Source organism: Globicephala melas, chromosome 7 (genome assembly GCF_963455315.2).
Source record: "Globicephala melas chromosome 7, mGloMel1.2, whole genome shotgun sequence".
Taxonomy (NCBI): Eukaryota; Metazoa; Chordata; class Mammalia; order Artiodactyla; family Delphinidae; genus Globicephala; species Globicephala melas.
The window spans coordinates 27935430-27958880 of record NC_083320.1 but is presented as its reverse complement, the minus strand read 5'-3'; the positions used below and the strand labels follow the sequence as shown (position 1 = coordinate 27958880).

General features: G+C 43.3%; 2 protein-coding genes across 18 annotated transcripts in view; one reads left to right on the top strand and one right to left on the bottom strand.

The window, feature by feature from the left end:
- The window catches only part of PIKFYVE (phosphoinositide kinase, FYVE-type zinc finger containing), a 151244-nt gene that overhangs the window by 46674 nt on the left and 81119 nt on the right, over positions 1–23451 (top strand). For 15 of the 17 annotated variants that reach the window (XM_060301934.1, XM_060301930.1, XM_060301927.1 and 12 more), the window contains 2 exons: positions 574–771; positions 1179–1271. In XM_060301934.1, coding sequence (XP_060157917.1) covers positions 1242–1271 — 30 coding nt within the window. In that variant the 5' untranslated portion in view covers positions 574–771; positions 1179–1241. The remainder of the gene's footprint in view (positions 1–573; positions 772–1178; positions 1272–23451) is intronic. The other 2 variants (XM_060301931.1, XM_060301933.1) reach the window with 1 other exon arrangement.
- On the bottom strand, positions 3540–23124 carry IDH1 (isocitrate dehydrogenase (NADP(+)) 1). Its single transcript, XM_030853417.3, has 10 exons — positions 22926–23124; positions 21842–21907; positions 19367–19504; positions 15711–16002; positions 13005–13110; positions 11565–11742; positions 10079–10230; positions 6988–7128; positions 6133–6295; positions 3540–4479 (listed from the first exon to the last, which is right to left on the bottom strand). Exons 3-10 carry the CDS (start codon positions 19486–19488, stop codon positions 4389–4391), a joined length of 1245 nt encoding a protein of 414 aa, XP_030709277.1. The 5' UTR covers positions 19489–19504; positions 21842–21907; positions 22926–23124; the 3' UTR covers positions 3540–4388.

Below are 23451 nucleotides of genomic sequence, written 5' to 3'. Positions count from 1 at the left end.
GCATATGTGGACCATTACACAGCAACACAAGGAACTAACAATTGATACATGCACAAGTGGATGGATCTGAAGGGCATTATGTGTAGTGAAAAAAAAGCCAATCTTAAAAGGTTATGTACTGTGCGATTCCATTTATGTAACATTCTTGAAATGATAAAGCTATAGAGTTGAAGAACAGGTGTGCTGTTGCCAAGGGACAGGTATCAGGGTGGGGAGGAGTGGGCGTGACTATAAAGAAATAGCACAAGGGAGTTCCTGGATGGAACAGTTTTGTATGTTGATTGTGGTGGCAATTACATGCATCTTAACGTGAAATCGAATTGCACAGAACACAGGCGCAGGCACACACATACACAAATAAGGGCATGTAATAACTGGTAAAATGGAGTAAGTTCACAGTCTAGTTAATTGTATGGTTAATTTCCTGGTTATGATATTGGCCTACAGTTACAGAAGATCACTACTGGGGGAAGCTGAGTGATGGGTTCATGGGACTCTATTACTATATTTGCAACTTCCTGTTAGTCTATAATTAACTCAATATAAAAAGTTTTTTTTTGTTTGTTATTTTAGGTCGTACAGGTTTCATTGGTCCTTTCAGGATGCTTGTTTTTGGAGCCCAGCTGTGATGCTATAGGTATGTCCAGGCTACATGGAGAGGTTATTGTGGGGTTCTGCATGACAGCCCCATCTGCGGTCCCAGTCAATAGACACATGAGTGGGGAAACAGCCACAGCTGCCATCTGACTGCAACCGCGTGTGAGACCCCAGGTGAGAATCTCTAAATAAGAACTGCCCAGCTGAGCCTAGTCAACCTCTAGCGAGGTAACAGTAAAGTAATATTATTGCTTTAAGCCACTAGGGTTTGAGATAATTCATTAGGCGACAAAAGATGACCGGAATACCATCAATGTGACCTGGGCACCTCTGTGCCCCAGGTTTTTTATTTACTTATGAAAAAGTAATAGTGCCTGCACGACAGTTTATTGCAAGCACGAAACAAGTAATCGAGTAAAGAATCTAGGGCAGTGCTTAATGAGGTTCATAAATGTTAGCTCCAGTTATTATTACTGTGTATCCAAATTATAACAAAAGGACAAGCAAGATATTAAATAGCCCATTTAGGTCTGGGTCAATTCCAGAATGACACTAAATGACTTGTACCCTCTTATCCCCAGAGATTGAGAGCAAGCCACAAGAACTTGGCAATGGAGTGGCTTCTATCTTGAGCACATCCTGGTATGACCTCTACCCTGTGGTTTGCCTGTGGGGTAAGTGTACATTCTAAAAATAAATAATGGTTCTATTAAGTTACCCCCCTCTACCTCAACCCCAGAGGGAGTAACTTATTTGTTCTATATGGGTTAAAAGTATTTGTGGGTGCTAATCTGCTCCTTGGGACGAAGAACATTCTTTTATGGAAAATGTCTGTTGCTTGAACAACACTTCAGCTAGTTGGAAGCCCACTTTGTAATACACAGCATTAAAAAAGGCCTTCTCGGGCTCCCCTGGTGGCGCAGTGGTTGAGTCCGCCTGCCGATGCAGGGGACACGGGTTCGTGCCCCGGTCCGGGAAGATCCCACATGCTGCGGAGCGGCTGGGCCCGTAAGCCATGGCCGCTGAGCCTCCGCGTCCGGAGCCTGTGCTCCGCAACGGGAGAGGCCACAACAGTGAGAGGCCTGCGTACCGCAAAAACAAAAAAAAGGCCTTCTCCCTTTCCCCAATTTGAGCACAGAGTGTGCTAAATCAAAGCCCTCTTTTCACTGTGCACCATTAAACAAAAAATTATCCTATAATTCCCACCCTACTCCTACCTCCTGACCACACAGTTATTGCACCTTCAGGTCAGGACAGCAGACAACCTTTGGAAGGAAGAATTGACAGAAGGGGAGGCAGAATTGATTCGGAGGAGCATGGTGTCCTGAGGTCACCCCCAAGGAGTCTGAATTTCCCCCCAGAGTTAGTGCCTGGTCGGAAACCAAGGAGGGGCCATTTCACCCAAAAGTGCTGACTACAGCTGCCTGGCAGCGCAGGGATGCACTGCAGCAATAGAAGCCCTTGGGCAGCATCTGGATAAATACTTAGAACTTCAGACTTTGGAAAATGCCGAATCATTAACCCTTAGGTTTTAGTCCTTGCCTGTGATCTGTATGGGTGTTTTTGGAGGTTGCCCTGAAATCTGGATTCACTATGACTAACTCAGCCCAGTCAACCTTGTCTGTAATACTTAATCCCTACACAGAAAGAAAAAACTGAGAGAGGAAAAAAACTTGATGTGTGGGACAGGGGGAGGAGGGTAGGGGTGCTGGGGACACACCCACACCCACACCCACACAGATGATGGAACAGTTTCTGCATCATCAATTTAAACTCTTTATCTGAGTTATCACAAAACACCATTAAAATATAACCTGAGGGCTTCCCTGGTGGCGCAGTGGTTGAGAGTCCGCCTGCGATGCAGGGGACACAGATTCGTGCCCTGGGCCGGGAAGATCCCACATGCCGCGGAGCGGCTGGGCCCGTGAGCCATGGCCACTGAGCCTGCGTGTCCGGAGCCTGTGCTCCGCAACGGGAGAGGCCACAACAGTGAGAGGCCCGCGTAACGCAAAAAAAAAAAAAAAAAAAAAAATATATATATATATATATATATAACCTGAGCTATATTTCCCTGCTGCAGTTGTAACAATGTTGTGATAGCACCTCTCCTGATGTATCGGTGATTAATGGCCTTTATCATTAAGGTTTTCACATCCAAGGTGGCTTTGAATGCAAATGTGCATTTTATCCAGGAGATGTTGGGGAAGATACCATAGAGTTGCCTGAAAACTAGGACAAATATCTCAATAGCTAGAGAATCAAGAACTCCTGCTTTACACATGACCTGTTTTACAAAGTACCACAGCTGGCCCTGACACTCTCCTGACCTCACCACTGGGAGTTCTTAAAAGAATGACAGTGACACCAACCCTAGCTTAAGTATTTGATAAAGCCTATGGGTTCTGAAGTGGAAGAAAGGAAGGAAGTTGAAAACAACAGGTTGGATAGTGAACCTCAGAGAAAGTTTCTATAAATGAAAATTGCCGATGGGGCATAAAGTAAATAACACAAGGGGCGTAAATAATACAAGTAATTCAAGTAAATAATACAAGGGGCATAAAGTAAGTAATACACCTTAAATTGCACCTGTTAGGGATTACTCACAATTCATCATCATCCTCCTCTTTATTTTTTTTAAATTTTTTTTATGAAGGCTTTATTTTATTTATTTATTTATTTTTTGCGGTACGCGGGCCTCTCACTGTTGTGGCCTCTCTCGTTGCGGAGCACAGGCTCCGGACGCACAGGCTCAGCGGCCATGGCTCACAGGCCCAGCCGCTCCGACCAGGGCACGAACCCGTGTCCCCTGCATCGGCAGGCGGACTCTCAACCACTGCGCCACCAGGGAAGCCCAACAGAGACTTTTTAAAATCAAATTCCTATGGCTAGGACCTAGCCTGGCAACTGAAGTATACTTGATAAATAAAAACTCAGAAGACTAGTCATCAGCACTTAATTTTAATTAAAATTGATAGTTTCGATTAAGAACAGGACTAGAATAGTGTTTACAATCAACTTCTGAAAAATCACATATATATAAAGGAAATAAAACAGGTCAGCAGAAGTCCAAGAAAGGTGCAGCTTGTAGTATTGCACGTGGATGAAATATGCTGTTCAGGGTAGCATAATACTTAAGCCACACAAGGCAAGGAGGAGGAGACAAATACAGAGGACAAACCCCTAGTTAGTATTTATTCTGGATTCTTCAGTGAGCTCAGAAATATGTAGTATTTTTGAAACATTCAGCTAGAGCTCTTTACAAGGATTGACTGTGTCTTCAACACCTTTTAGTTACAGCCATGCTTTTCATTCCAAATCATGCACAAGTTTAACGTACAGCTTCTACCTCACATAATGGGACATCTGTTAAATCAAAACCACCCAGTGCCACAGGCCATGAAAAGTGGGAAAGGGAATGAATTTCTACTTTATACAATTTTAGGGAATAGTACTGTGGCTATAGTTTACCCTTTCAAGCACTCTTCATTTTGGTCATTTATATCAGAACATGAAGAAAAGTTGACAGTGAGTACAAATGGACACTAAAAGTAATTCCTAGGCTACTAGTAGAAAGTAAAATAAAATTTAAAAAAAGTCCCCTGCCACGTTCACAAAGGTGGCATAATTGTATGGATAAGAAAAAGGCTGTAAACTTATAGAAAAGATAAACTCTGGCTTCTAAACAAATTACAGAATTGATTTTGCCTTTACTCTTGAGTGTTATAGAGAAAAATGTAAACCAGTGGACCTAGTTACCAAAAACACACATCCTCCAAAGACGAGGGATGACCTTAAAGTTTGGCCTGAGCTAGTTTTGTCTTCAAGTTTTCTCCGAGTTTATCCATGAACTCAAATGTATTCAAGTAGTCAGAACGCTGCACACTAATAGCAGAGGAAAAAGAAAAGAAGGAAATTTAGTTTGTCTTTGATCTGGTGGCAGGTAGAGGAAAAGTCCTAGACATGCTACTTAAAGTAACATTCTATTTATTTCTAGAAGAAAACTGATTAATGTGAACAAGCTATAAGTTTATGGCCGATGACTGCGTTCAAGGTTCAAGGGGCTAACCCAGGTTACAGGCAGTCTGAGCAGAGGCTGGGCCACACACACACTCACAGGAGGTTCCTGGCCATGTAGCTTTGAGGGTGAAACTGCCCCAGAGCTTCATTCAGACTAATGCCTGGGACACTGAAATCATCCCACTTCTTATTCCTCATTCTTAAAAATAATAGAACATATCCAGGTACAGTCATGCTTTTACTCATATCCCCACAAAATGTCACGTCCTCAAAAAAACCTTTAGTAAAAAATTTATTCCTAAGTATTTTATTCTTTTTGATGCTATCATAAATAGAATATTTCAAATATGTTTTTCAAATATTTCAAAAAACATAGTTTTGCTCCCACTGTGAATGTGATGGTTCTTCCATTTCCATTTTTGTTTATTGGTGGTGTAAGGAAAAGCTACTTTGTTGTTGCTTATTTATCTAGTATCCAGCTACCTTAGCCTTTTTTTGTTGAATTGTTTGAATTTTATAGATATATAATTTATAACCTGAAAATAAAGACAATTTCATCACTTCTTTTCACATTAAAAAGAAAAAGAAAAGCTTTAGTGCTATTATTTCTACCTTTGTCTTACTTAAAAAGCAAAAGACAATGGACTGGCTATCTAATCCTGCTAATAGGTGCCTATTCAAATCGGCTTGGAAGTAACACACCCATAGGAACATTTCAAACACTGTATTCTTGCTGGAAATTTAAGATAAGAAAGATGTAGTGATGCGTGTATCCCCATTACTGAGGTATACTGACCCTAACAGAGATCTCTGAGGACACATGGATGGGACACGGGATTAGTGTTAAATTTTAGTATTGTTTCTTGATGTGAGTCATAGTAGCCAACTTTGACTGAGGGAGGAATCCCTGAGCAGCAGCTGATCCAGCTGGGATACAGGCTACCATGTTCTCAAAAAAGTCCTGGGCGATACAGGGGCCCTCAAGTATCTGACTGCTGGTTACAGATACTTAAGGAAGGGACTATGATAAACTGGACATCTTATACCTGCACTGCTTACTTTTCTTACTGTAAATTGAAGAAAATAAAGAGGTAGAATAAAATAGTCTTGGGGGTCCCTTTGTTTCTAAATGCCTATAATTTTCTTGTTAAATTAAGCAGAACCTTGCCACCCACTTGACTGTAACTAGATCAGGGGTGAGCAAACTACAGCTTGGCCCATGAACCCAGTCTGGGCTGCAGCCCAGTTCTGTACACAGGGCTTGATTGGAACACTGCCACACCCATTAGCTTTTGTGTCACCACTGACTGCTTTCCTGCCATGGAGGCAAAGTTTAATAATTGCCGTATGTTCCACAAAGCCTGAAATGTTTATTATCTGACAATTTACAGATGTCTGCTGACTCCTGAACCAGATGACAAATACTAATTCATGCAACTCCAAAAAGCACTTGATATTTTGAGTCCAGTGAGGATAAATGGTAATTTGACCACAGAGCTTAGGGCATCTTATACTTACTTGGGTAAACCTTTAATACAAGCAGCCAAGTCCTTGGTCATGAAGCCAGCCTCAATGGTCTCAATACAGACTTCTTCCAAAACCTTTGCAAAGAAGCTGAGGTCTTTATTGTTATCAAGTTTAGCTCTGTGGGCTAAGCCTCTGGTCCAGGCAAAAATGGAAGCTAAAAGAGAGGGAGAAAAAAAAGGCACACTTCAATCACACTGGTTAGAAATATTCCCAAGTGCCTCAGTTCCCCAAAATAGAACATTTTTTTGTTTGTTTAGGTAACTGACTTCATTGGATGCTATCTGCATGAGCTGTAAGTTTTAGGAAAGTTGGAAACATTTTACCAAATTGAAACTTTTCAAAAAACCTGCACTTTTGTAGAGGAAATGTTTTGGATTTTGTTAGACCTTTAAGAAAGCACATATTCAGGGTAGGAATACATGACGCTTAAGGCATTTATGAATTTGGAAAAGGTCACAATCTCTTCTACCTCTTGTCTATATTGGTCTCTTCTCCTCTTTCCAGGCTATAATCTGTTTTAAAGTGCTATCCCTAAAACCTAGTTAAAAGGATCTAACAATGTGGCTTTAGATTCTTAGCTCCATGTGACATTTCACTGCAGCAGAGGAAAAGGAAAATGCTTGTTGATAACATTCTTCTCTGTAATGAATATTCTCCCACAAACTGGAAAAGCATATACTGTGTGTATTTTAAGAAACATTAAAACAGTTCTTATGAGTAGAGCAAATCAGCTGTTTGGTGATGATTTTATACACAAGGCACTGGGCAGCCAAAGGAACACATCTGAGCCCCTTTGGAGATTTCTACTCTGGTTGGAAATCAATGTAGCAGCAAACAATATCTTACCAATGGGATTGGTGGATGTCTCCTGTCCTTTCTGGTACATTCGGTAGTGACGTGTTACAGTCCCGTGGGCAGCCTCTGCTTCTACTGTCTTGCCATCTGGACAAACCAGCACACTGGTCATCATGCCAAGAGAGCCATAACCTATGAGTGGCAGAACATGAAGTATGGGATTCAACTGCATGAAGAGCACTGGGTCTCCCAGAGATGAGAGAAAATGACTTCGTCTTGACCGGTCTCAGTGAGCAAAATAAACATGAGCACATGGAGTCACCAATAATTCTTCTGCCTTTCAGAAAAGGCTGTGCTTTTACTTCACTTATCTACCTCAGAGGCACCTGCTCCATGATGAAGAACTCATGGTCGGACTGCCTGCATTCCACCCTAGTTCCGTGACTCCCTAACTACTGTGGCTCAGTTTTCTTACCTGTAAAATGGGAATAGTAGAAACACCTATTTCATAGGGTTGCTGTGAGAACGAGATGAATATGCATATGTTCGTGAATATATATGAAAAGAATACATAGTCCTATTCCTTAGACTAGTACCCGCCACAGAGTAAGAGCTCAATATATTACTGTCATGCTTACGTGCAGATACTCTGCTCTTCCAGGAAAATAAAGATTAATGAGTTGTCTCCTGCCATCAAGCTGCTCACAGGCTCATGTGGGACTGGGAAGAGAAAGCTGATTAAAAACAGAATGGGATGGGGCTTCCCTGGTGGCACAGTGGTTAAGAATCCACCTGGCAATGCAGGGGACACGGGTTCAAGCCCTGGTCCAGGAAGATTCCACATGCTGTGGAGCAACTAAGCCCATGTGCCACAACTACTGAGCCTGCGCTCCAGAGCCCGTGAGCCACAACTCCTGAAGCCTGCGCACCTACAGCCTGTGCTCCGCAACAAGAGAAGCCACCGCAATGAGAAGCCTGCACACCGCAACGAAGAGTAGCCCCCGCTTGCCACAGCTAAAGAAAGCCTGCACGCAGCAACAAAGACCCAACGCAGCCAAAAATAAATAAATTTTTAAAAAGCAACAACAAAAAACACAGAATGGGATGGGTCCAAGCACCTCCCACTCGCCCCTGCTCTCTTTCACAGCCTCCCCAGAACGACTCTATTCTGTGGTTTCTTATTCAGAGAACCACATTACAACTTTTAAGTCCATACAACTGATTTTTCTTCTTTTCTTCTTTTTTCTTTTTTTACACTCGAATTCCAAGAACACGTTTCTCCATTTTTGCTACCTCCCAATAACACCTGTGGAGTTAATAATGCAAATTTATAATAGGCTGCTACTTTGTTTGTTTGAGAGTAAGTAAATAAACCCTTTTTAAACTCATCTTTGAGTACAATGGCAATTTCTGTGCTGAATTAGCAGCTCCTTTCCTATCACTGTGTTGGTATGAGGCTTTAGTAGAGTCTCAAATATTCATTGATTGGAGACGTTTAGGGCCATATCCACGGTGAATGTGTCTATCTATTTATATTAGGAGACACTAGTTGGTACCACTGTCAAAACTGAGGACAGGAATAAAATGTTTGGTGTGAGTCTAAAGTAGTTCATGCCTCTAGAGAAGAATGAACGTAAGAACAGCTCGGCTGGGGGCTTCCCTGGTGGCGCAGTGGTTGAGAGTCCGTCTGTCGATGCAGGGGACACGGGTTCGTGACCCGGTCTGGGAGGATCCCACATGCCGCAGAGCGGCTGGGCCCATGAGCCATGGCTGCTGAGCCTGTGCTCCGCAACGAGAGAGGCCACAATAGCGAGAGGCCCGTGTACTGCAAAAAAAAAAAAAAAAAAAAAAAAGAACAGCTTGGCTGCCTTTTAATCTGTTTAGCTACGTTGAGGTCACCTTTATCTACAGGTACTGCTCAGACACAGAGCCTTGGTTCCAGGTATCTTTATCGGTGCACTGCTGGACACTGCAATTCCACATTCCTATTTTGAAATCCTTTGAACCTCCATAACTTGACAATTACATTGGAGATATCCCTCCAGATACCCTCTTCTTTTTTTTTTTTACCCTCTTCTTATTGCCATGAGGACATTTAGAAATGATGGAATCATTTGGGTCCCTTTCTAAGAATTCTGTTTACCAGGAAGCTTTTTTACGCACCACAGAATCACCACAAAGCAACACTCCTTCCTCTGCTGCATTCAATATAAACGATTGTGAGGACGTAAGAGAAACAGAAGGAGGGTAAAGAAGGAGAACTGGGTAACTCATTTATCTGACATAAAAGTTATCTTTAACTAGGCAGATTTACTGATTTTCAAACTGATAGGAGATGATTAACTTTTCATAAGAGAAAGAAAAAGTAGTACTTCCTGGGGAAAAGCAAACATAATTAAAGCTACCACAAATATTCATCGGGGGAAATTCAGTTTACACAGCTACCCTGAGTAACTGAAGTTGGAGGGCAACTTGGTGCTGAGGAAATCAGGGAAGGGAGCAATTTTGCTCATTTGGTCCTTATCTCTGGCATGAAGCTCCTGATTCCTGGAATTTCTATGAAAAGCCCGGGGCTTCTTTGCTCAATTCTGTGTGTTTCAAGCTAAGCAGTAAACACATGTGTCTTACAGGGTGACAGAAGAGCCGTCAAGGCTGGCAAAAGGGGCATGATCTGTAACTGTCTCCAGATGAATGGGCTCTCGGAGGGAGGCCCCTCGCTTAGGAGACAACCCTGGGCCCTCCTTGCCCGAGTCCCCTAGCTTTTCAGGTTCTCATCAAAAGGCAGATAAGGGTGGGGGGTGGTTTTCAGATCGGGCCGCTGGGCTACCATTGGAGGCAGGGAAGCTTCAAGCGGGGAAAGGGCTGAGACATAAGCTATGTCAGCCTCTGAGCCTGGAGCCGGGAGTCTCAAGCCACGAGTTAATTCCTGTGCGTCCCTGCCAGAAGTCGCCTGCCCAGTCTGAGCTTAATCTCCTCATCTGTCAGCTAAGAAGATGGACCTGGACGCCTTGCGGCGTTAACATTTCATGACTTTTAGCAGCAAAGGACTACAGAATCCCCCTTCCTGTACCAGAGAGCTAGCAGGGCACGACCTGTCTGCTGCAGGCCAAGCCCACCTCCACTTGGTTCTCCAGCTCCTTACCTTGGGCCACGGAGTCCGACTGCACATCCCCATCATAGTTTTTACAGGCCCAGATGAAGCCTCCTTCTGATTTCATAGCTTGGGCCACCATGTCGTCGATGAGCCTGTGCTCATACCAGATATTCTGAGCTTCAAACTGAGATTTGTATTGCCTAAGAAACAAGAAAGAAAAGAGCAACAGACAAAGAAAACTGGTTTTGTTGGGATACCATGTGCCTCTCCAAAGGAGTTGGGGTGGGGTTGGAAGCAGCACATTTTAGTTGAAGCAACAAATTTGGGAACCAGACAGACATGGGCTCAAATCTCTGCCCACTCATTTTCTAGTTGTGAAACCCCAATTTCCCCTTCTGTAAGGGTGATTTCATCCACTCTGCAGAGATGTGAGAATTAAACAAGACGGTGGAGTGTTCCAAGTACTACTTTTACAGTTTTCAATACACCACTAATGAGATTCATGAGATTCAGCTTACTCTAAGAATGTAATCGGGGAGAAAAAGACTACTTTACTGCTCAATATCATTCAGGAAACTAGGACAGCTTCTAGGTTTGATATAGATAGATAGTAGAAGGAGGAATTAAAATGTTTCAGGAAAGATACCTAAAATCCTAGCCGTGGCCTGAATGCTCGTATCTAAACGGGAGGGACGCCATCTTAAACGTCAACAAGTGCTCAGGTATTGTTGAACTCAAGGTTGTTATAAATGTAGACTTAAGTTCAAATGACTCCACTAAAGCAGAGTTTTATTTATTTATTTTTAATAAAATCAATCAATTAATTAATTAATTTAAACTTTTTGGCCCACGGCTTATGGGATCTTAACTCCCTGGACCAGGGATTGAACCCATGCCCTAAGCAGTAAAAGCGTGGAGTCCTAACCACTGGACCACCAGGGAATTCCCAAAAGCAGAGTTTTATTTATTTATTTATTTATTTGCTGTACGTGGGCCTCTCACTGTTGTGGCCTCTCCCGTTGCGGAGCACAGGCTCCGGACGCGCAGGCTCAGGGGCCATGGCTCACGGGCCCAGCCGCTCCGCGGCATGTGGGATCTTCCCGGACCGGGGCATGAACCCGTGTCCCCTGCATCGGCAGGCAGACTCTCAACCACTGCGCCACCAGGGAAGCCCCCAAAAGCAGTTTTATATCTTAACAGTGGGCTTCAGAAAGAATGGAAATGGGCCCAAACTCAAACTCACACCCATGAAAAATCAGAACTTTCTATCATTAACAGGGTACCTTTACTCACACATTAAATAACTCTGGCCCTGAAGAAAATAAACATGGGGCCTTTATCTGAGAACACACTTCCCTTCTAAAAGCAATTCAAGAGTTTCGTTTCACTCCTGTTAAATCTCAGTTTTGTCCTTATCTGAATGGGATAGTGATGGTTTTCACTCAATTTGTCCCACAATCAAAGGGATAAGCATACAAATTCTATATTATAAATGCCAGCTTATGTGACAAAAAAGAAAAAGAACTGTAGTTACTTGTCATATATCTCCTGAAAGATGTCTTTAAAACGTCCATCATATTTCTTTAGAATAGTGTTTTTGGTGCTCAGATACAAAGGCCAATTCTTAGACAGAGCCATCAGGAAGGAACTGTGTGCAAAATCTTTGATTGCCTTATCTTGATTGTACATCCCCATGGCAACACCACCACCCTCTGTGGGGGGACAACAATGAGGGAAAAAAGAAAGGTAAACAGGGTATAGTTGTAACAAGTCTATATACACCCACCACCCCCAAAACACCCAATTCCCAGCTCTCATGTCTGAGTCCAGGCTTCAAACTTCAATATTCCATGAGTTCTTGAGACACATAATCAGAGGAAAGTCAGTTCTAGGTAAGGACATTCTAACTTGTTCTGAAAGGGCAACATAAATGAGAAAAACATGGTCTTTAGGATCCTAAAGTTCTTGAAATACCGAAAGCTACTGAAACGAACCAGAAATACACTCAAGAGTTGAATAATTTTTAAAGTCTCTTTTCATACTTTAAAAATTTCAAGCATGTTTTTTAAACTCTAAGTGTGAACTCAATCCTTAGCTACTGAGAAAACTTTGCATTTCAAATAGTGGATGAAAATTCTTGTAATTTCCTGGCGGATACTGAAAGTTCATTCTGTCATTGGTAGAAATAATTACACTCCATGTAATCACTGGTGTTTCACAGCTCTTGTTGTTTGAACTTTGTTATTACTGAAAGCTAGAACTTGAATCTGTGCCACTGCCCAGGGCCAGCTTGGGCTGAGGATGTTAGAGCTGCTGAAACTGGCAGAACTAGAGTCCATTAAAATGATATGATTTAGAGGAGTCAAGGAAAACAACAGCTAGGTAAGTTTTGAAGTTTTGTTTGTGTGAGTGCTTTTAACAACCTTAACAGTGGAGAAAGAGGGTCCTCTGTTCTTTCAACAGCTTTTGGGAGGGATCTGCCATAATGGACCTTAGAAGCAGCAGGACGGGGTGGGGGGGGGGGAAAAGAGGCAAAAAAACCAAACTTTCCACTTTCACAGAACAAATACTCAGAAGGACAAGAAGCAAACTTCAGCAAATAAATAATGCAGCCATTTTCAAATACAAACCCTACCAGAGCCAAAGGGCAGGATTACACGACAGGCGATTTGGGGCTATTAATGTTTAATTTGTGCACAACAGACTCCTGTCAACCTTCCCTCTATGTTTTAAGAGAGACGCATAATTATCTACTTGCATTTCCAATTAAGTGGCTAGTTCTTTTTATGCCTTTAGCAATGCCACAGGAAGCCATGGCATTGATTTTGAGTCCTATGGAAATGTTGTAGATTCAGGTTGTATTTTTAGGCAGCCACACAATTTTCACAGAACTTTAAAAAAAACCAGTAATAACGCTGTCTAAACGATCTGCTAAAAAAATGAAAGATGTAGCTCATGGTGGACTTACACATACCTGTGAAGTTATGTACCAGGAATGTCGTTTTGGGGGATCCATCGCTTGGCGTGTAGGATATCTCTACTTTTCCAGGCCCCGGGACAACAAAATCAGTTGCTTTGTACTGTATGGGGGAAAAAAGGTATATTAAAAAAACAAAAACAAGAAAACCCCCCACAAAAATCCAAAACTGCCCTAGCTAGTTAGTGGTAGTACACATTAGAAATCAATATTTATCAGGGGCCTACCATGCATGGGGCAGACAGATATGGGTATGAGAGAGAATAACAAAGTATTTCCCCTTATGAAGCTTAAGACCTAACAAAGATAAAAGAAGTAACATTAGAGCTTTCAAATGTCAAAAGGGGGCACAGATAAAAAATGCTATTGGAGGGCTTCCCTGGTGGCGAAGTGGTTGAGAGTCCGCCTGCTGATGCAGGGGACGCGGGTTTGTGCCCCAGTCCGGGAAGATCCCACATGCCGCGGAGCGGCTGGGCCCATGAGCCATGGCCGCTGAGCCTGCGTGTCCGGAGCCTGTGCTCCGCAACGGGAGAGGCCACAACAGTGAGAGGCCCGTGTACCACAAAAAAAAAAAAAAAAAAAAAAATGCTATTGGAAGACAGAGGAAGACGAATGACTATCACCTGGAGGTCAAGGAAGTCTTCCTACAGGGAGATGATATACCAGCTGTAGCACTGAAGATGATGATGAGAATGCTAATGCCTGGTTCTCACTATATGACATACTTTAAGTGATTAACTTGTATCCCTTATTACCTCATTTGATTCTTCCATCAATCTTACAAGGGAGGAACTGTGATGTAGTGGAAATAATGCATCTAGGGTCAAGACTCGGGATCTGGTCCTTGGACCTTCAGGACTCGGTCTCTTCATGGTAATCACTGCTACTAATGCCCAGCCCAGCACCTGTCCACATGAAGCAATCATTCTGAAAGCAGCTGCAACAGGCTGACGACCCTTAGGAAAGGGCCTGTGGAGGACTGCTACCTTTGGTATGGAAAATGTGCCCAGCCCACACTAGGCTTATGTCAATCTTTGCTGCCTTGTATCTTTCCATGGCTTAGATTAGAATACTTTCAGGGTCAGGTACCAGCCGATGCCAGCCAAATCTATTTGTCTGTTTTGTGTAGAATAATACTAATAACAGCTGGTAGAAAAGCTGTCAGATAACGATACAGATTAAATATCTACTCTATGCAGAATATTTCTGACATACAAAGTCCTTCACTATGGGTGGTAATTGATTCCCATTTCTCAAAAGGCAGAAACCGAGGCACCAAAGTACAATAAATGCTTTCTAGAGGTTTGGAATTTTCAATCTACACTTTGATAAATAGAATGACCATTCTTCCAGGTGATTGATGCCAAAATAATAATTAAAAAAAAAAAAAGGAAAAGGACATCACTGAACTCGTAAGAACTTAAGAGTGGTGTTCCCAGGGTTAGTGAGCTTGTAGCACTCCCATCTACATCCCGTCTCCTGGGCCTCTGAGAGGTATCTGTGAAGGGACTGGCCAGGATGAAGGGATAGTCTGAGCCACACGGTAGAACAAAGTGAACTACCCCTCAAGGATGACCTGGTGACCCTGCCCCCAGGAACAGAGAGTGGTCTGCTCTACCCATACTGTGTTTAAGGACGGCTACATCAAAGCCTCTGGGTGTCAGCATCAGGGAGACTTGTTTTTAAGGCTCTTTTAAGACATAAGCTGCTTTCTATGAAAGTCTAAAACTTCAGTTTCAACACAGAACTTTTATTTTGTTTAGCTGGCAATTTTTGTTTAATTTGGCAACAAGCCTACTTGTATAGAAGTACAGAAACTGTACTTTTTTGTTCCCAAGCAGGAAGGGAATGTTTTAAAGAGACTGTTTTCAACTACTGAGTCAGTTATTCCTTTTATGCATGAAACGATCATGTTTAACATAATCTTCGGTAGTTCTCAACTCTGCACACTAGAATCTCCTGGGGAGCTTTAAAATGCCATGGAATTCAGATTTAGCTGGTGTAGGGTGGGACTCAGGCACTGGAATTAAAACACACAAAATTTTTTTAAAACGCGAAGCAAAATAAAACAAACACCAAAAAACCTGTAAAGGGACCTTACTGTACAGCCACAGGGTTGGCTGAACCACTGATTTGGCCGAACCACAGGAAATTCTCTAAATAAAAATGTCTAATCATATGGTTTAATCTAATAAAAAGATAAGGAAGAAAAAAACATGCCTGAAAAACATCATTTGTGTGGAGACAGGTACCCATCTGTAAGTTTATCTGTATTTACTTTTATCTAAATGTATACATACATTCATTTCTCATTCTGTACCTCACTTAATGGGAGTAGATAAGATAAATAAAGATAAGAATAAAGCACATATAAATCAGAACTGCTGGGCAGTCAAAGCCCGTGAAAAAATAATATGGATTTTTTGATGATGGCCATTCTGACTGGTGTGAGATGATATCTCATTGTAGTTTTGATTTGCATTTCTCTAATGATTAATGCTTTGTGACCGCCTGGAGGGGTGGGATAGGGAGGGTGGGAGGGAGACGCAAGAGGGAAGAGATATGGGAACATATGTATATGTATAACTGATTCACTTTGTTATAAAGCAGAAACTAACACACCATTGTAAAGCAATTATACTCCAATAAAGATGTAAAAAAAAAAAAGAATATGGAAAATCAAGTTATGCCAACACCACTTACTTGATCGCCATAAGCATGACGACCTATGATGATGGGTTTTACCCATCCACTCACAAGCCGGGGGATATTTTTGCAGATAATAGCTTCTCTGAACACAGTGCCACCCAGAATATTTCGGATGGTACCATTTGGTGATTTCCACATTTGTTTCAACTTGAACTCCTCTACCCTCTTCTCATCGGGGGTGATGGTGGCACACTTGACACCAACGTTGTATTTCTTTATAGCTTCTGCAGCGTCCTTGGTGACCTGGTCATTGGTGGCATCGCGATTCTCTATGCCTAAATCATAGCTGGGAGGGAAAAATTGTAAGCGTAACTTTCCAGGCAAACCGACAGGAGATTGAGGGTACTCCTATTCTATCCCCATGCACCACTCTGTGCATGGTGATGGCATGCAGGGCCTGCCCTGCAGAAAGTGAAAACTCCGTATGTACCCAAATCCGCTAAGTTTTAGCATTAGTGTATCCTAGACACAGAAGATGGCTGCCAACTAAAAAAAAAGCACCCAGAAAGGCTGGACTGCTAGGCCACGCATGCCTCCCTGTGTGTGGGAAGCTGTCTAGAAGGAAACTAAATGGAAACCACTGCGCTCTGCCCTGCTGCCTGCTCTTCACCATAGAGGCAATAATAATAGCACACCAGCAACCTTTCTGTAGACTGCCTTCCGCACGATTAACATAAGAATGCAAGCCCAAACATTAATTTTCCCTTAGTAAATATTGTGCTCTAAAAATAAAGGGGTCAGAGGGTTTCTAGTATTTTGGCACTGAAGTGTTGGAGTTACAGATGAGACGGACACTGCCAAAAAAAGCTAATGACCCCTTCATTAATGACAATTAGTCATATGAAGAAGCTTTCCCTACATCTTGGGCAAATCTCTTTCTTCTGGAAACAAGCCTGCAGTTTATAGAATAAGTAATGGAATCCAGCAGTGGTTTTATAGAACCCAGTGAATTATAGCTTAATACACACCAACACCCAGACTGCAGGTTATTCAGAGCAGGAAAGAATGCTGGTTGTCCATGAAGTATAGAAAAAGACTGTAAAGCTTTATTTAAAGTATGTAATAGTTTGCCAAAAGCAGGAAAAACAAAACAGTAATGAACAGTTTATTTTGTTCTCCAAGGCTTTAAAAGTTTTCCAAATTTTTTCAGCCTTCAAAACTTGCTGAACCATTAAGCCTCTAGATTTCTTGCTTCAGTTCCTGTATTTTCCTTTCCTTAGATATCCCAACTTGTGACGGAAATGCAAAAGGGAATCCAATCTTACAATGTATTTCCAAATAATAATTCCAAACTGCTTTGACTGTTTTGGCTTCCTCCCTCCCCTTGAGGGTGTATCGTGCATTTGCATTAACCAGACCTCCTTAGGAGATATCCTTCCTTCTTAGTCTTGTAAGGGGTCATGATGACCCACTACTTGCTTTGTACGCACAGATGTGGATTGTGTGTAAACTGTCAATACATGATTTGGGTCAATACAACCCTTTACTTAACTGCTCTTTCACCTCTAGCGGGCAGAACAGTCCTCAGAGCTTTCTGAAAAACTGTCTCCTGGGTATAATCCTCAAGTTGGCATGAATAAAATTTTCCATTTCTTTCTTAGATCGATTATTGGTTAATTTTTTTTTCATGGACACTTACAAAGCCACTGACTTTCTTATCTTATGGTTTAGGGAGTGCTCAATATCTATAAATGTCTACTCCTAACTCGAACAAGCAATGTGGTCAGCAGTATTTATGTTCATAGGAAACATTTTTCATCAGAAGAACCTGCCAGCAAATTAGTGGATTTTTTGCTTCTCTTCTTAACATTTCTAAGCGAAAAGAATGAATAAATGGCCTCGATTACTGCCTAGCCAACAGAAAATAAAACAAATGAATCACTCCACTCCCCTCAAAAAGAACCAATCATGTAATAATAATAGCAATTTTGGAACAACTTACACTTGTTTAAGTCTCCAAAAATTCTTTAGTCTTTAGCCAGTGACTCTTTGCCTTCTAGGCATAATAACTGTCCTTTAAACCTCCTTATGCCTCTATACTAAAGCAGCTCAAAAGCACCTTTGCAGCTACTATACTGGGAAGAGCTCTGCAAATTCACCTATTATCATGTAAAGTGTTTGTAAAATGCTTCTTTAACCACTTAGATGATTTTTTTTTTAACTTTAATTAATTAATTAATTAGGGCTGCATTGAGTCTTCGTGGCTGGGCTTTCTCTAGTTCCGCTTAGTTGCAGTGCGGGGGCTTCTCATTGCAGTGGCTTCTCTCGTTGCGAGCACGGGCTCTAGGCACGCAGGCTTCAGTAGTTGTGGCGCACGGGTTTATTTGCTCCGCGGCATGTGGGATCTTCGCAGACCAGGGATCGAACCTGTGTCCCCTGCATTGGCAGGCGGATTCCTAACCACTGCACCACCAGGGAAGTCCCTGGATGATGTTTTTATAGTGTCATTTCCTGTGTGTTTGGTGGACCTCTGCAGATATTTGCTCCCTCCCTCTCATGGCTGCAATATAGATATTATCCACACCTTAGGCTTAGAATAATTAAAAAGGGCATTTAATGACAACATGTGAATTAAATGTCTACACCCAAGCAAATAACAGGTCCTCAGGACAGTCTGAGGAATAATTCTGGGTCAAGGCAAACACGCTTACAGTTGCCAATAGTGTGGCTGAAATGTGTTGTTCAACATATTACCCTGCCAGTCTTCAGCCACTCCACCCCTGTGAAAATTCTGTCTCTACCTAGTCCAATGTACAAAGAGCACGAGCAAATGTATGAAAAACATAGGGGGAAGAAAAATGAAAGAATTCCATAGAGATTTTCATATCTGTCCCCAAATACTTTTTTTTTTTTTTTTTTTGCGGTACCCGGGCCTCTCACTGTTGTGGCCTCTCCCGTTGCGGAGCACAGGCTCCGGACGCGCAGGCTCAGCGGCCGTGGCTCACGGGCCCAGCCGCTCCGCGGCATGTGGGATCTTCCCGGACCGGGGCACGAACCCGTGTCCCCTGCACTGGCAGGCGGACTCTCAACCACTGCGCCACCAGGGAAGCCCCCCAGATACTTTTAATACAGGGTAAAGGCTCCAATCTCCAGGACACAAATGATTTACGGAACTTCTGAAAGGTCGGGGTTGTATTAGATAATGTCAAGAATTCTTTCTGTGCTACAATTGTATGAAAAGGGTAAAAGACAAAGAATGAAAAAGACAAGGAATGAAAAGGAATGTTTCTCCAGGTCAAGATGAGCTAACAGACCCCCAAGCCATGAGCCATCTGGCCAGAGAAGGTAAACAGGACACATCCTGACCCACTGAAACTAACATTTAAGAAATGTCACAGAAATTTCACAAGCTTCTCAGTTCTTCCCCTTTAAAAACAACCCCAACTCAAAGACCAATTTGGAGTGGATCTGAGACTTGTCTCCCACTCCCTTCTTGGCGCCCTGCAAATAACCCCTTACTTTGCTGCAAACACCTACTGTCAGAGTTTGGCTTTCTGCACCAGGGGCACACCAGTTACACATTCATTTGCTCATAAGCTCACCAAAAGCTTTATACACAAGGTACAGTGGTATCTATGTAAAAAAGCGACTTATAACCTGAAACCACACATGCTTTCTGACTTTGCTGCTTGGCAGAGTGATTCATTTACCTGTGCAGGTCCAATTCCACATAGGGAAAAATAAGTTTCTCTTTAATCAACTCCCAAATGATTCGTGTCATTTCATCTCCTTGCATCTCTACTACAGAACCGCCTTGGATTTTTTGAGACATTTTGACTTCAATAAACCTTCAAGAGGAAAAATGATAAGACACATATCTCATCATTTGCCTCATTACCATGTAAAAACAAAATACAATTTGGTGACTTCTAAAAGAACAATTCATAACAGCATGACTGCATAAACAGCTAATAATAACAATTACATTAACCATTAGAATCGAATACGTTTGCTGTATAAAGCATTGTGTTACATGCTTCTTGTGTGGTTTCTGAATCAACACTCACAACAACCCTGTAAGATGGAAATTATTTTTCCATTCTACTTTGCTAAAAGAAAAAAAGCTTTCGCAAGGCCATCCGGCTGGAGGGTCGGCTGGAAGGTCGGGGGAGCCTGAGCCGGTCACATGCCCTTAATAATGTAATCATTATTCTTGACTGTTGGTTTGTCCTATAAAATGAGATTATTTCCACACTATCATGTTTATTTGAAAACCTCTATCCAACTCCTCATTCTACTGGGCCCTCAAGAGGAGCAGAATGATGTGTGCTACTATTTCCCCTCTTTTAAGAGGCTGTTTTGGTTAAAACAACTATCCTTGAGGAGATTCAACAAGTTCCAGTGACCCATTTTAAAGAAACTTTAAGTCCTTTTAAAAGTGAAAGATGAAGAATTCCAGGTGGAACTATATTTTCCTAGAGACAATAACGGATATCGGGGATGTCACACTGAATACAAAGTGATTTCTCAGAGAAATCTGTACGTATAGAGAAGGACTACTGTCCAGGACACGCCCCTGTCCTGTCCTCAGTATCCCAACTCCTGGACTGTTCTTCTGGCGGTTAGTGGGCAAAGCTGCCAGTGGGTGGGACAGGGGATTGGAATTGTTCCAGGAAGAGGTGTCTTCTTGGGATGTGGGGGGATGCCAGATTCAAGTCAATCTGATTCCCAGAGAGGGCAGGGGTACACCCTTTGGATGAGGCTTAAAGAAAGGCGTGTTTCCTGAGAGGCAGAGGAGGCCCTGAGCCTGCTAAAGGTTCCCTTTCATGGTGCTCTAATGGAAACTTTTTTTCTCCCCAGCAACATAACTGCAGATTGCTTTTATTCTTTTAAGTTATGGCTGAGGACTGGAAGTCAGGAGAACTGACTAAAAAAAATATGAAGTAAGAGGCCTGTAAACAGTATTTCTTAAAAAGTTAAGCTAAAGTAACTTGGTCTTTAAATTTTAAAACGTAATGATTAGTAGACTGTGAGCTTCAGTTCCTCACCACAAGCCAGGACATATTCCTAACCCCTAGGCCCATTTTCACTTCCCAATTTCTAACTCTGGGATCCTGCTTACTAGAGGTTCCCTAGACCATCACTGGGGAACCATCTGGAACTCAACTAGAATAAAAAAGTGAACAAACTGGTGTGAATGAGTCAGCTACTTCCCATTTGTAATTTCAAGTATAATTTAAAGTACAGCTTAAAGTGTATGATTTAGTCATGCTGATCCCACTGTCACATCTGTCCTTGTATTTAAAACAAAACAAAAAGAGGCAGCAAACTTATCTTAGTTTTGATACATTCCTGAGGCCATACTCCTACATAGTATTATGCAAAGGCTATGATGGCTAATTTTCTTTGACGGCAAATACAGTTAATAAAAGGTCATACATCATACTTGAAATTTCAATAATGAGTGACAATGTTTTTTAGTTAATTATTTTCTTCTCAATTAAAACAAACACTTTCTGCAGTAATCTTTCTATATTTCATAATGCATAACTGAAACATTTCATGTTTTCTTCACGTTACTTATCCATTACATTTTTACTATCTTTTCACTAAAAAAGTGAAGCTTTATTGTAGACCCTGGCTTACTACAATGTAGGACACTATTTTATTTCTCCTAGATTTGAATTCCATGCAGTGAGCATTAGACACCACTGAATTCACTTTCTACCCTAGTCCCTCAGATTTTCTGTCTCCACCCAAACCCTGACTTCAGAAGGAAGGCCTTTTCCAACAAGCCAGTTCATTTATTCTGAAAGCAGCTGAATTCCAATCTCCTGACACACATGTGCAATGCTAGAAAATAAACCTGGACTAATACAAAGTAGTTTAAGAAAAAAGAGCTGCTCACCCTGTTTAATTTTATTTTCATTATTCCCAAAATTTTAGCCACATTTTTTGGGGGGCTGAGTTCATAAACTACATTAATTTCTGGGAAAACCCCCCAAAAACCAAAGTCTCTTGCAGAGAAGTCTAGACTGAAAGAAACAAGGAAGCAAGTGCAATTTATTGTTGGAAATATTCCTGACTCACTCCCTTGCAGTGGCTGCGACCACTTCCAAGACCTCCAAGACCAATTAAACGCAGTATTGCCATATCAAAGAATGGGAAAAATTGCTAATTCTCACCTTTACAATTTCTAATCACCCAAACTCCTCTCAATCTTGCAGACTCAGCTGAGTGCAGTTTATCTCCTAAAACAAATCAAAAAAGGGAAGAGAAAGGTAAGGTACAAGGCACTCCTGTCAGGAGAATTTAGCTGATTTCAATACGGGCCAGGCAACCCGGTTTGTCTGGTTTAAAGTACAGTGCTGAGTGTACCCAGGCGGGGCAAAGGGCAGTTTCAGGTCCGCAGGCACCTTTCAAATAAAGTAAATATCTTTGCACACACTGGAGGGTGCGTCCGTGGGGAGTCCCGGGTTCGTCGTCCGTTAGCTAGTCTTGTGGTTTGCACGTCCTTAGGGGACGCTGTGACCAGCGGGCTCATGGCCTGCATGCGTCCTTGTGGCCACTGTGCAAGAGGGCTGCAACCGAATCTGGCTCGGTTTCTCCTTCCAGGTCTCCACGTCCGCCCCTTCCCTCCCAGGTGCCGGGACCTTTAAAACCCGGGCGCCAGGAGCAGGCCGAAGGACGCCTTCCCCAGAACTCGAGAAGCCGGCGGCGGCGTGGTTTCCTCCACCCTCACTCCGCCCCCGACCGCCACCAGGTGGCCTAGCGAACGCCCCTCGCCGCCCCCCTTCAGGCTCCCCAGGCGGACGCATCCAGCTCGCCGCACCGCCAGTCCCAGCAGCCCAAGGTCGATGCACACTCCCAAGTCCTCCAGCTCCCGAGGCCGCACGGTTTCTTCCCCGTAAACGCAAGACTTCGACTTCCACGCGTCCCTGCATCCTCCCACCCCGATTTTCCTTTCTGTTGCAGACTTGGCCTTCCGTTTGTCATGGCATGCAACCTTCCGCCGCCCGGTTTTCGTCCTCCCTTGACTAAGAGCGGGCCTTCTACACATCCAGGCATCCAGCACCTTCTTCCTCTCCATTTCCAAAACCACGCCCAATACCTGGATTTCTTTCCCCTGTCTTGCGACCACGACTCGCCGCTAAGTTGCCCCTACCATACCCAAGATCTGAGCTTCCTTCCTTTTTCCCACTCCAGCTATTGACAGAGCCTCCCCACAAAAGCCAGGGGCCGGAGACGCCCTTCGAAGCCTGCGGTTACCTGCAGGAGAAGGTACGCTGGCGATGACCCGGGAATGCCACAGCCCTCACACGGTTAACCCCACAAGCGCACACTCTGGCAATCCCAGCCGTGCTCCAGCTGTTTCGGCTTCTGACACAGCCTCCGCAGAAACCGAGAGCTGGGACGGCCCCGCTTCCAGGCTTTTGTCCCGACCCAGGCCCGGCCCCCTCAGTCCACCTCCCGGAGCTCCGCCCCTGCCCCGCCGCCAATCGCCGCGCGCTGACCCAATGAGATGGGCGGGGCCAGGGGCCAGGGGCGGGTCCCGGAAGGCTAGGTCGAATTCCGCGGCGAATTCCAAGCGCTCAAGGTAGGGAAGGGCTTGCAGCGCCTTTGGAGTCGGCCGCCACTGCTCTACGGCAGAAGGACGAGATTGCCACCTGCAGGCTGGGGAGCAGGGCACGCCTGGGCCGGTCTTCTGAATCCTCCGCCGACAACCTAGGGCCCGGCGGAGTGAGTTTCCACTTCTGCAATAAAGGCAAACCGGGGACGGCGCGGCTCGGACCAA

Bases quoted from the DNA above. Each gene is read 5' to 3' on its own strand.
- IDH1 (XM_030853417.3), bottom strand. From the start codon at position 19,488: ATGTCTCAAAAAATCCAAGGCGGTTCTGTAGTAGAGATGCAAGGAGAT. The intron at 11,743-13,004 runs GTATGTGTAAGT...GTCCCCCCACAG, and splicing joins CCTGGTACATAACTTCACAG to AGGGTGGTGGTGTTGCCATG. The intron at 4,480-6,132 runs GTAAGTATAAGA...CTCTGCTATTAG, and splicing joins TGTATTAAAGGTTTACCCAA to TGTGCAGCGTTCTGACTACT.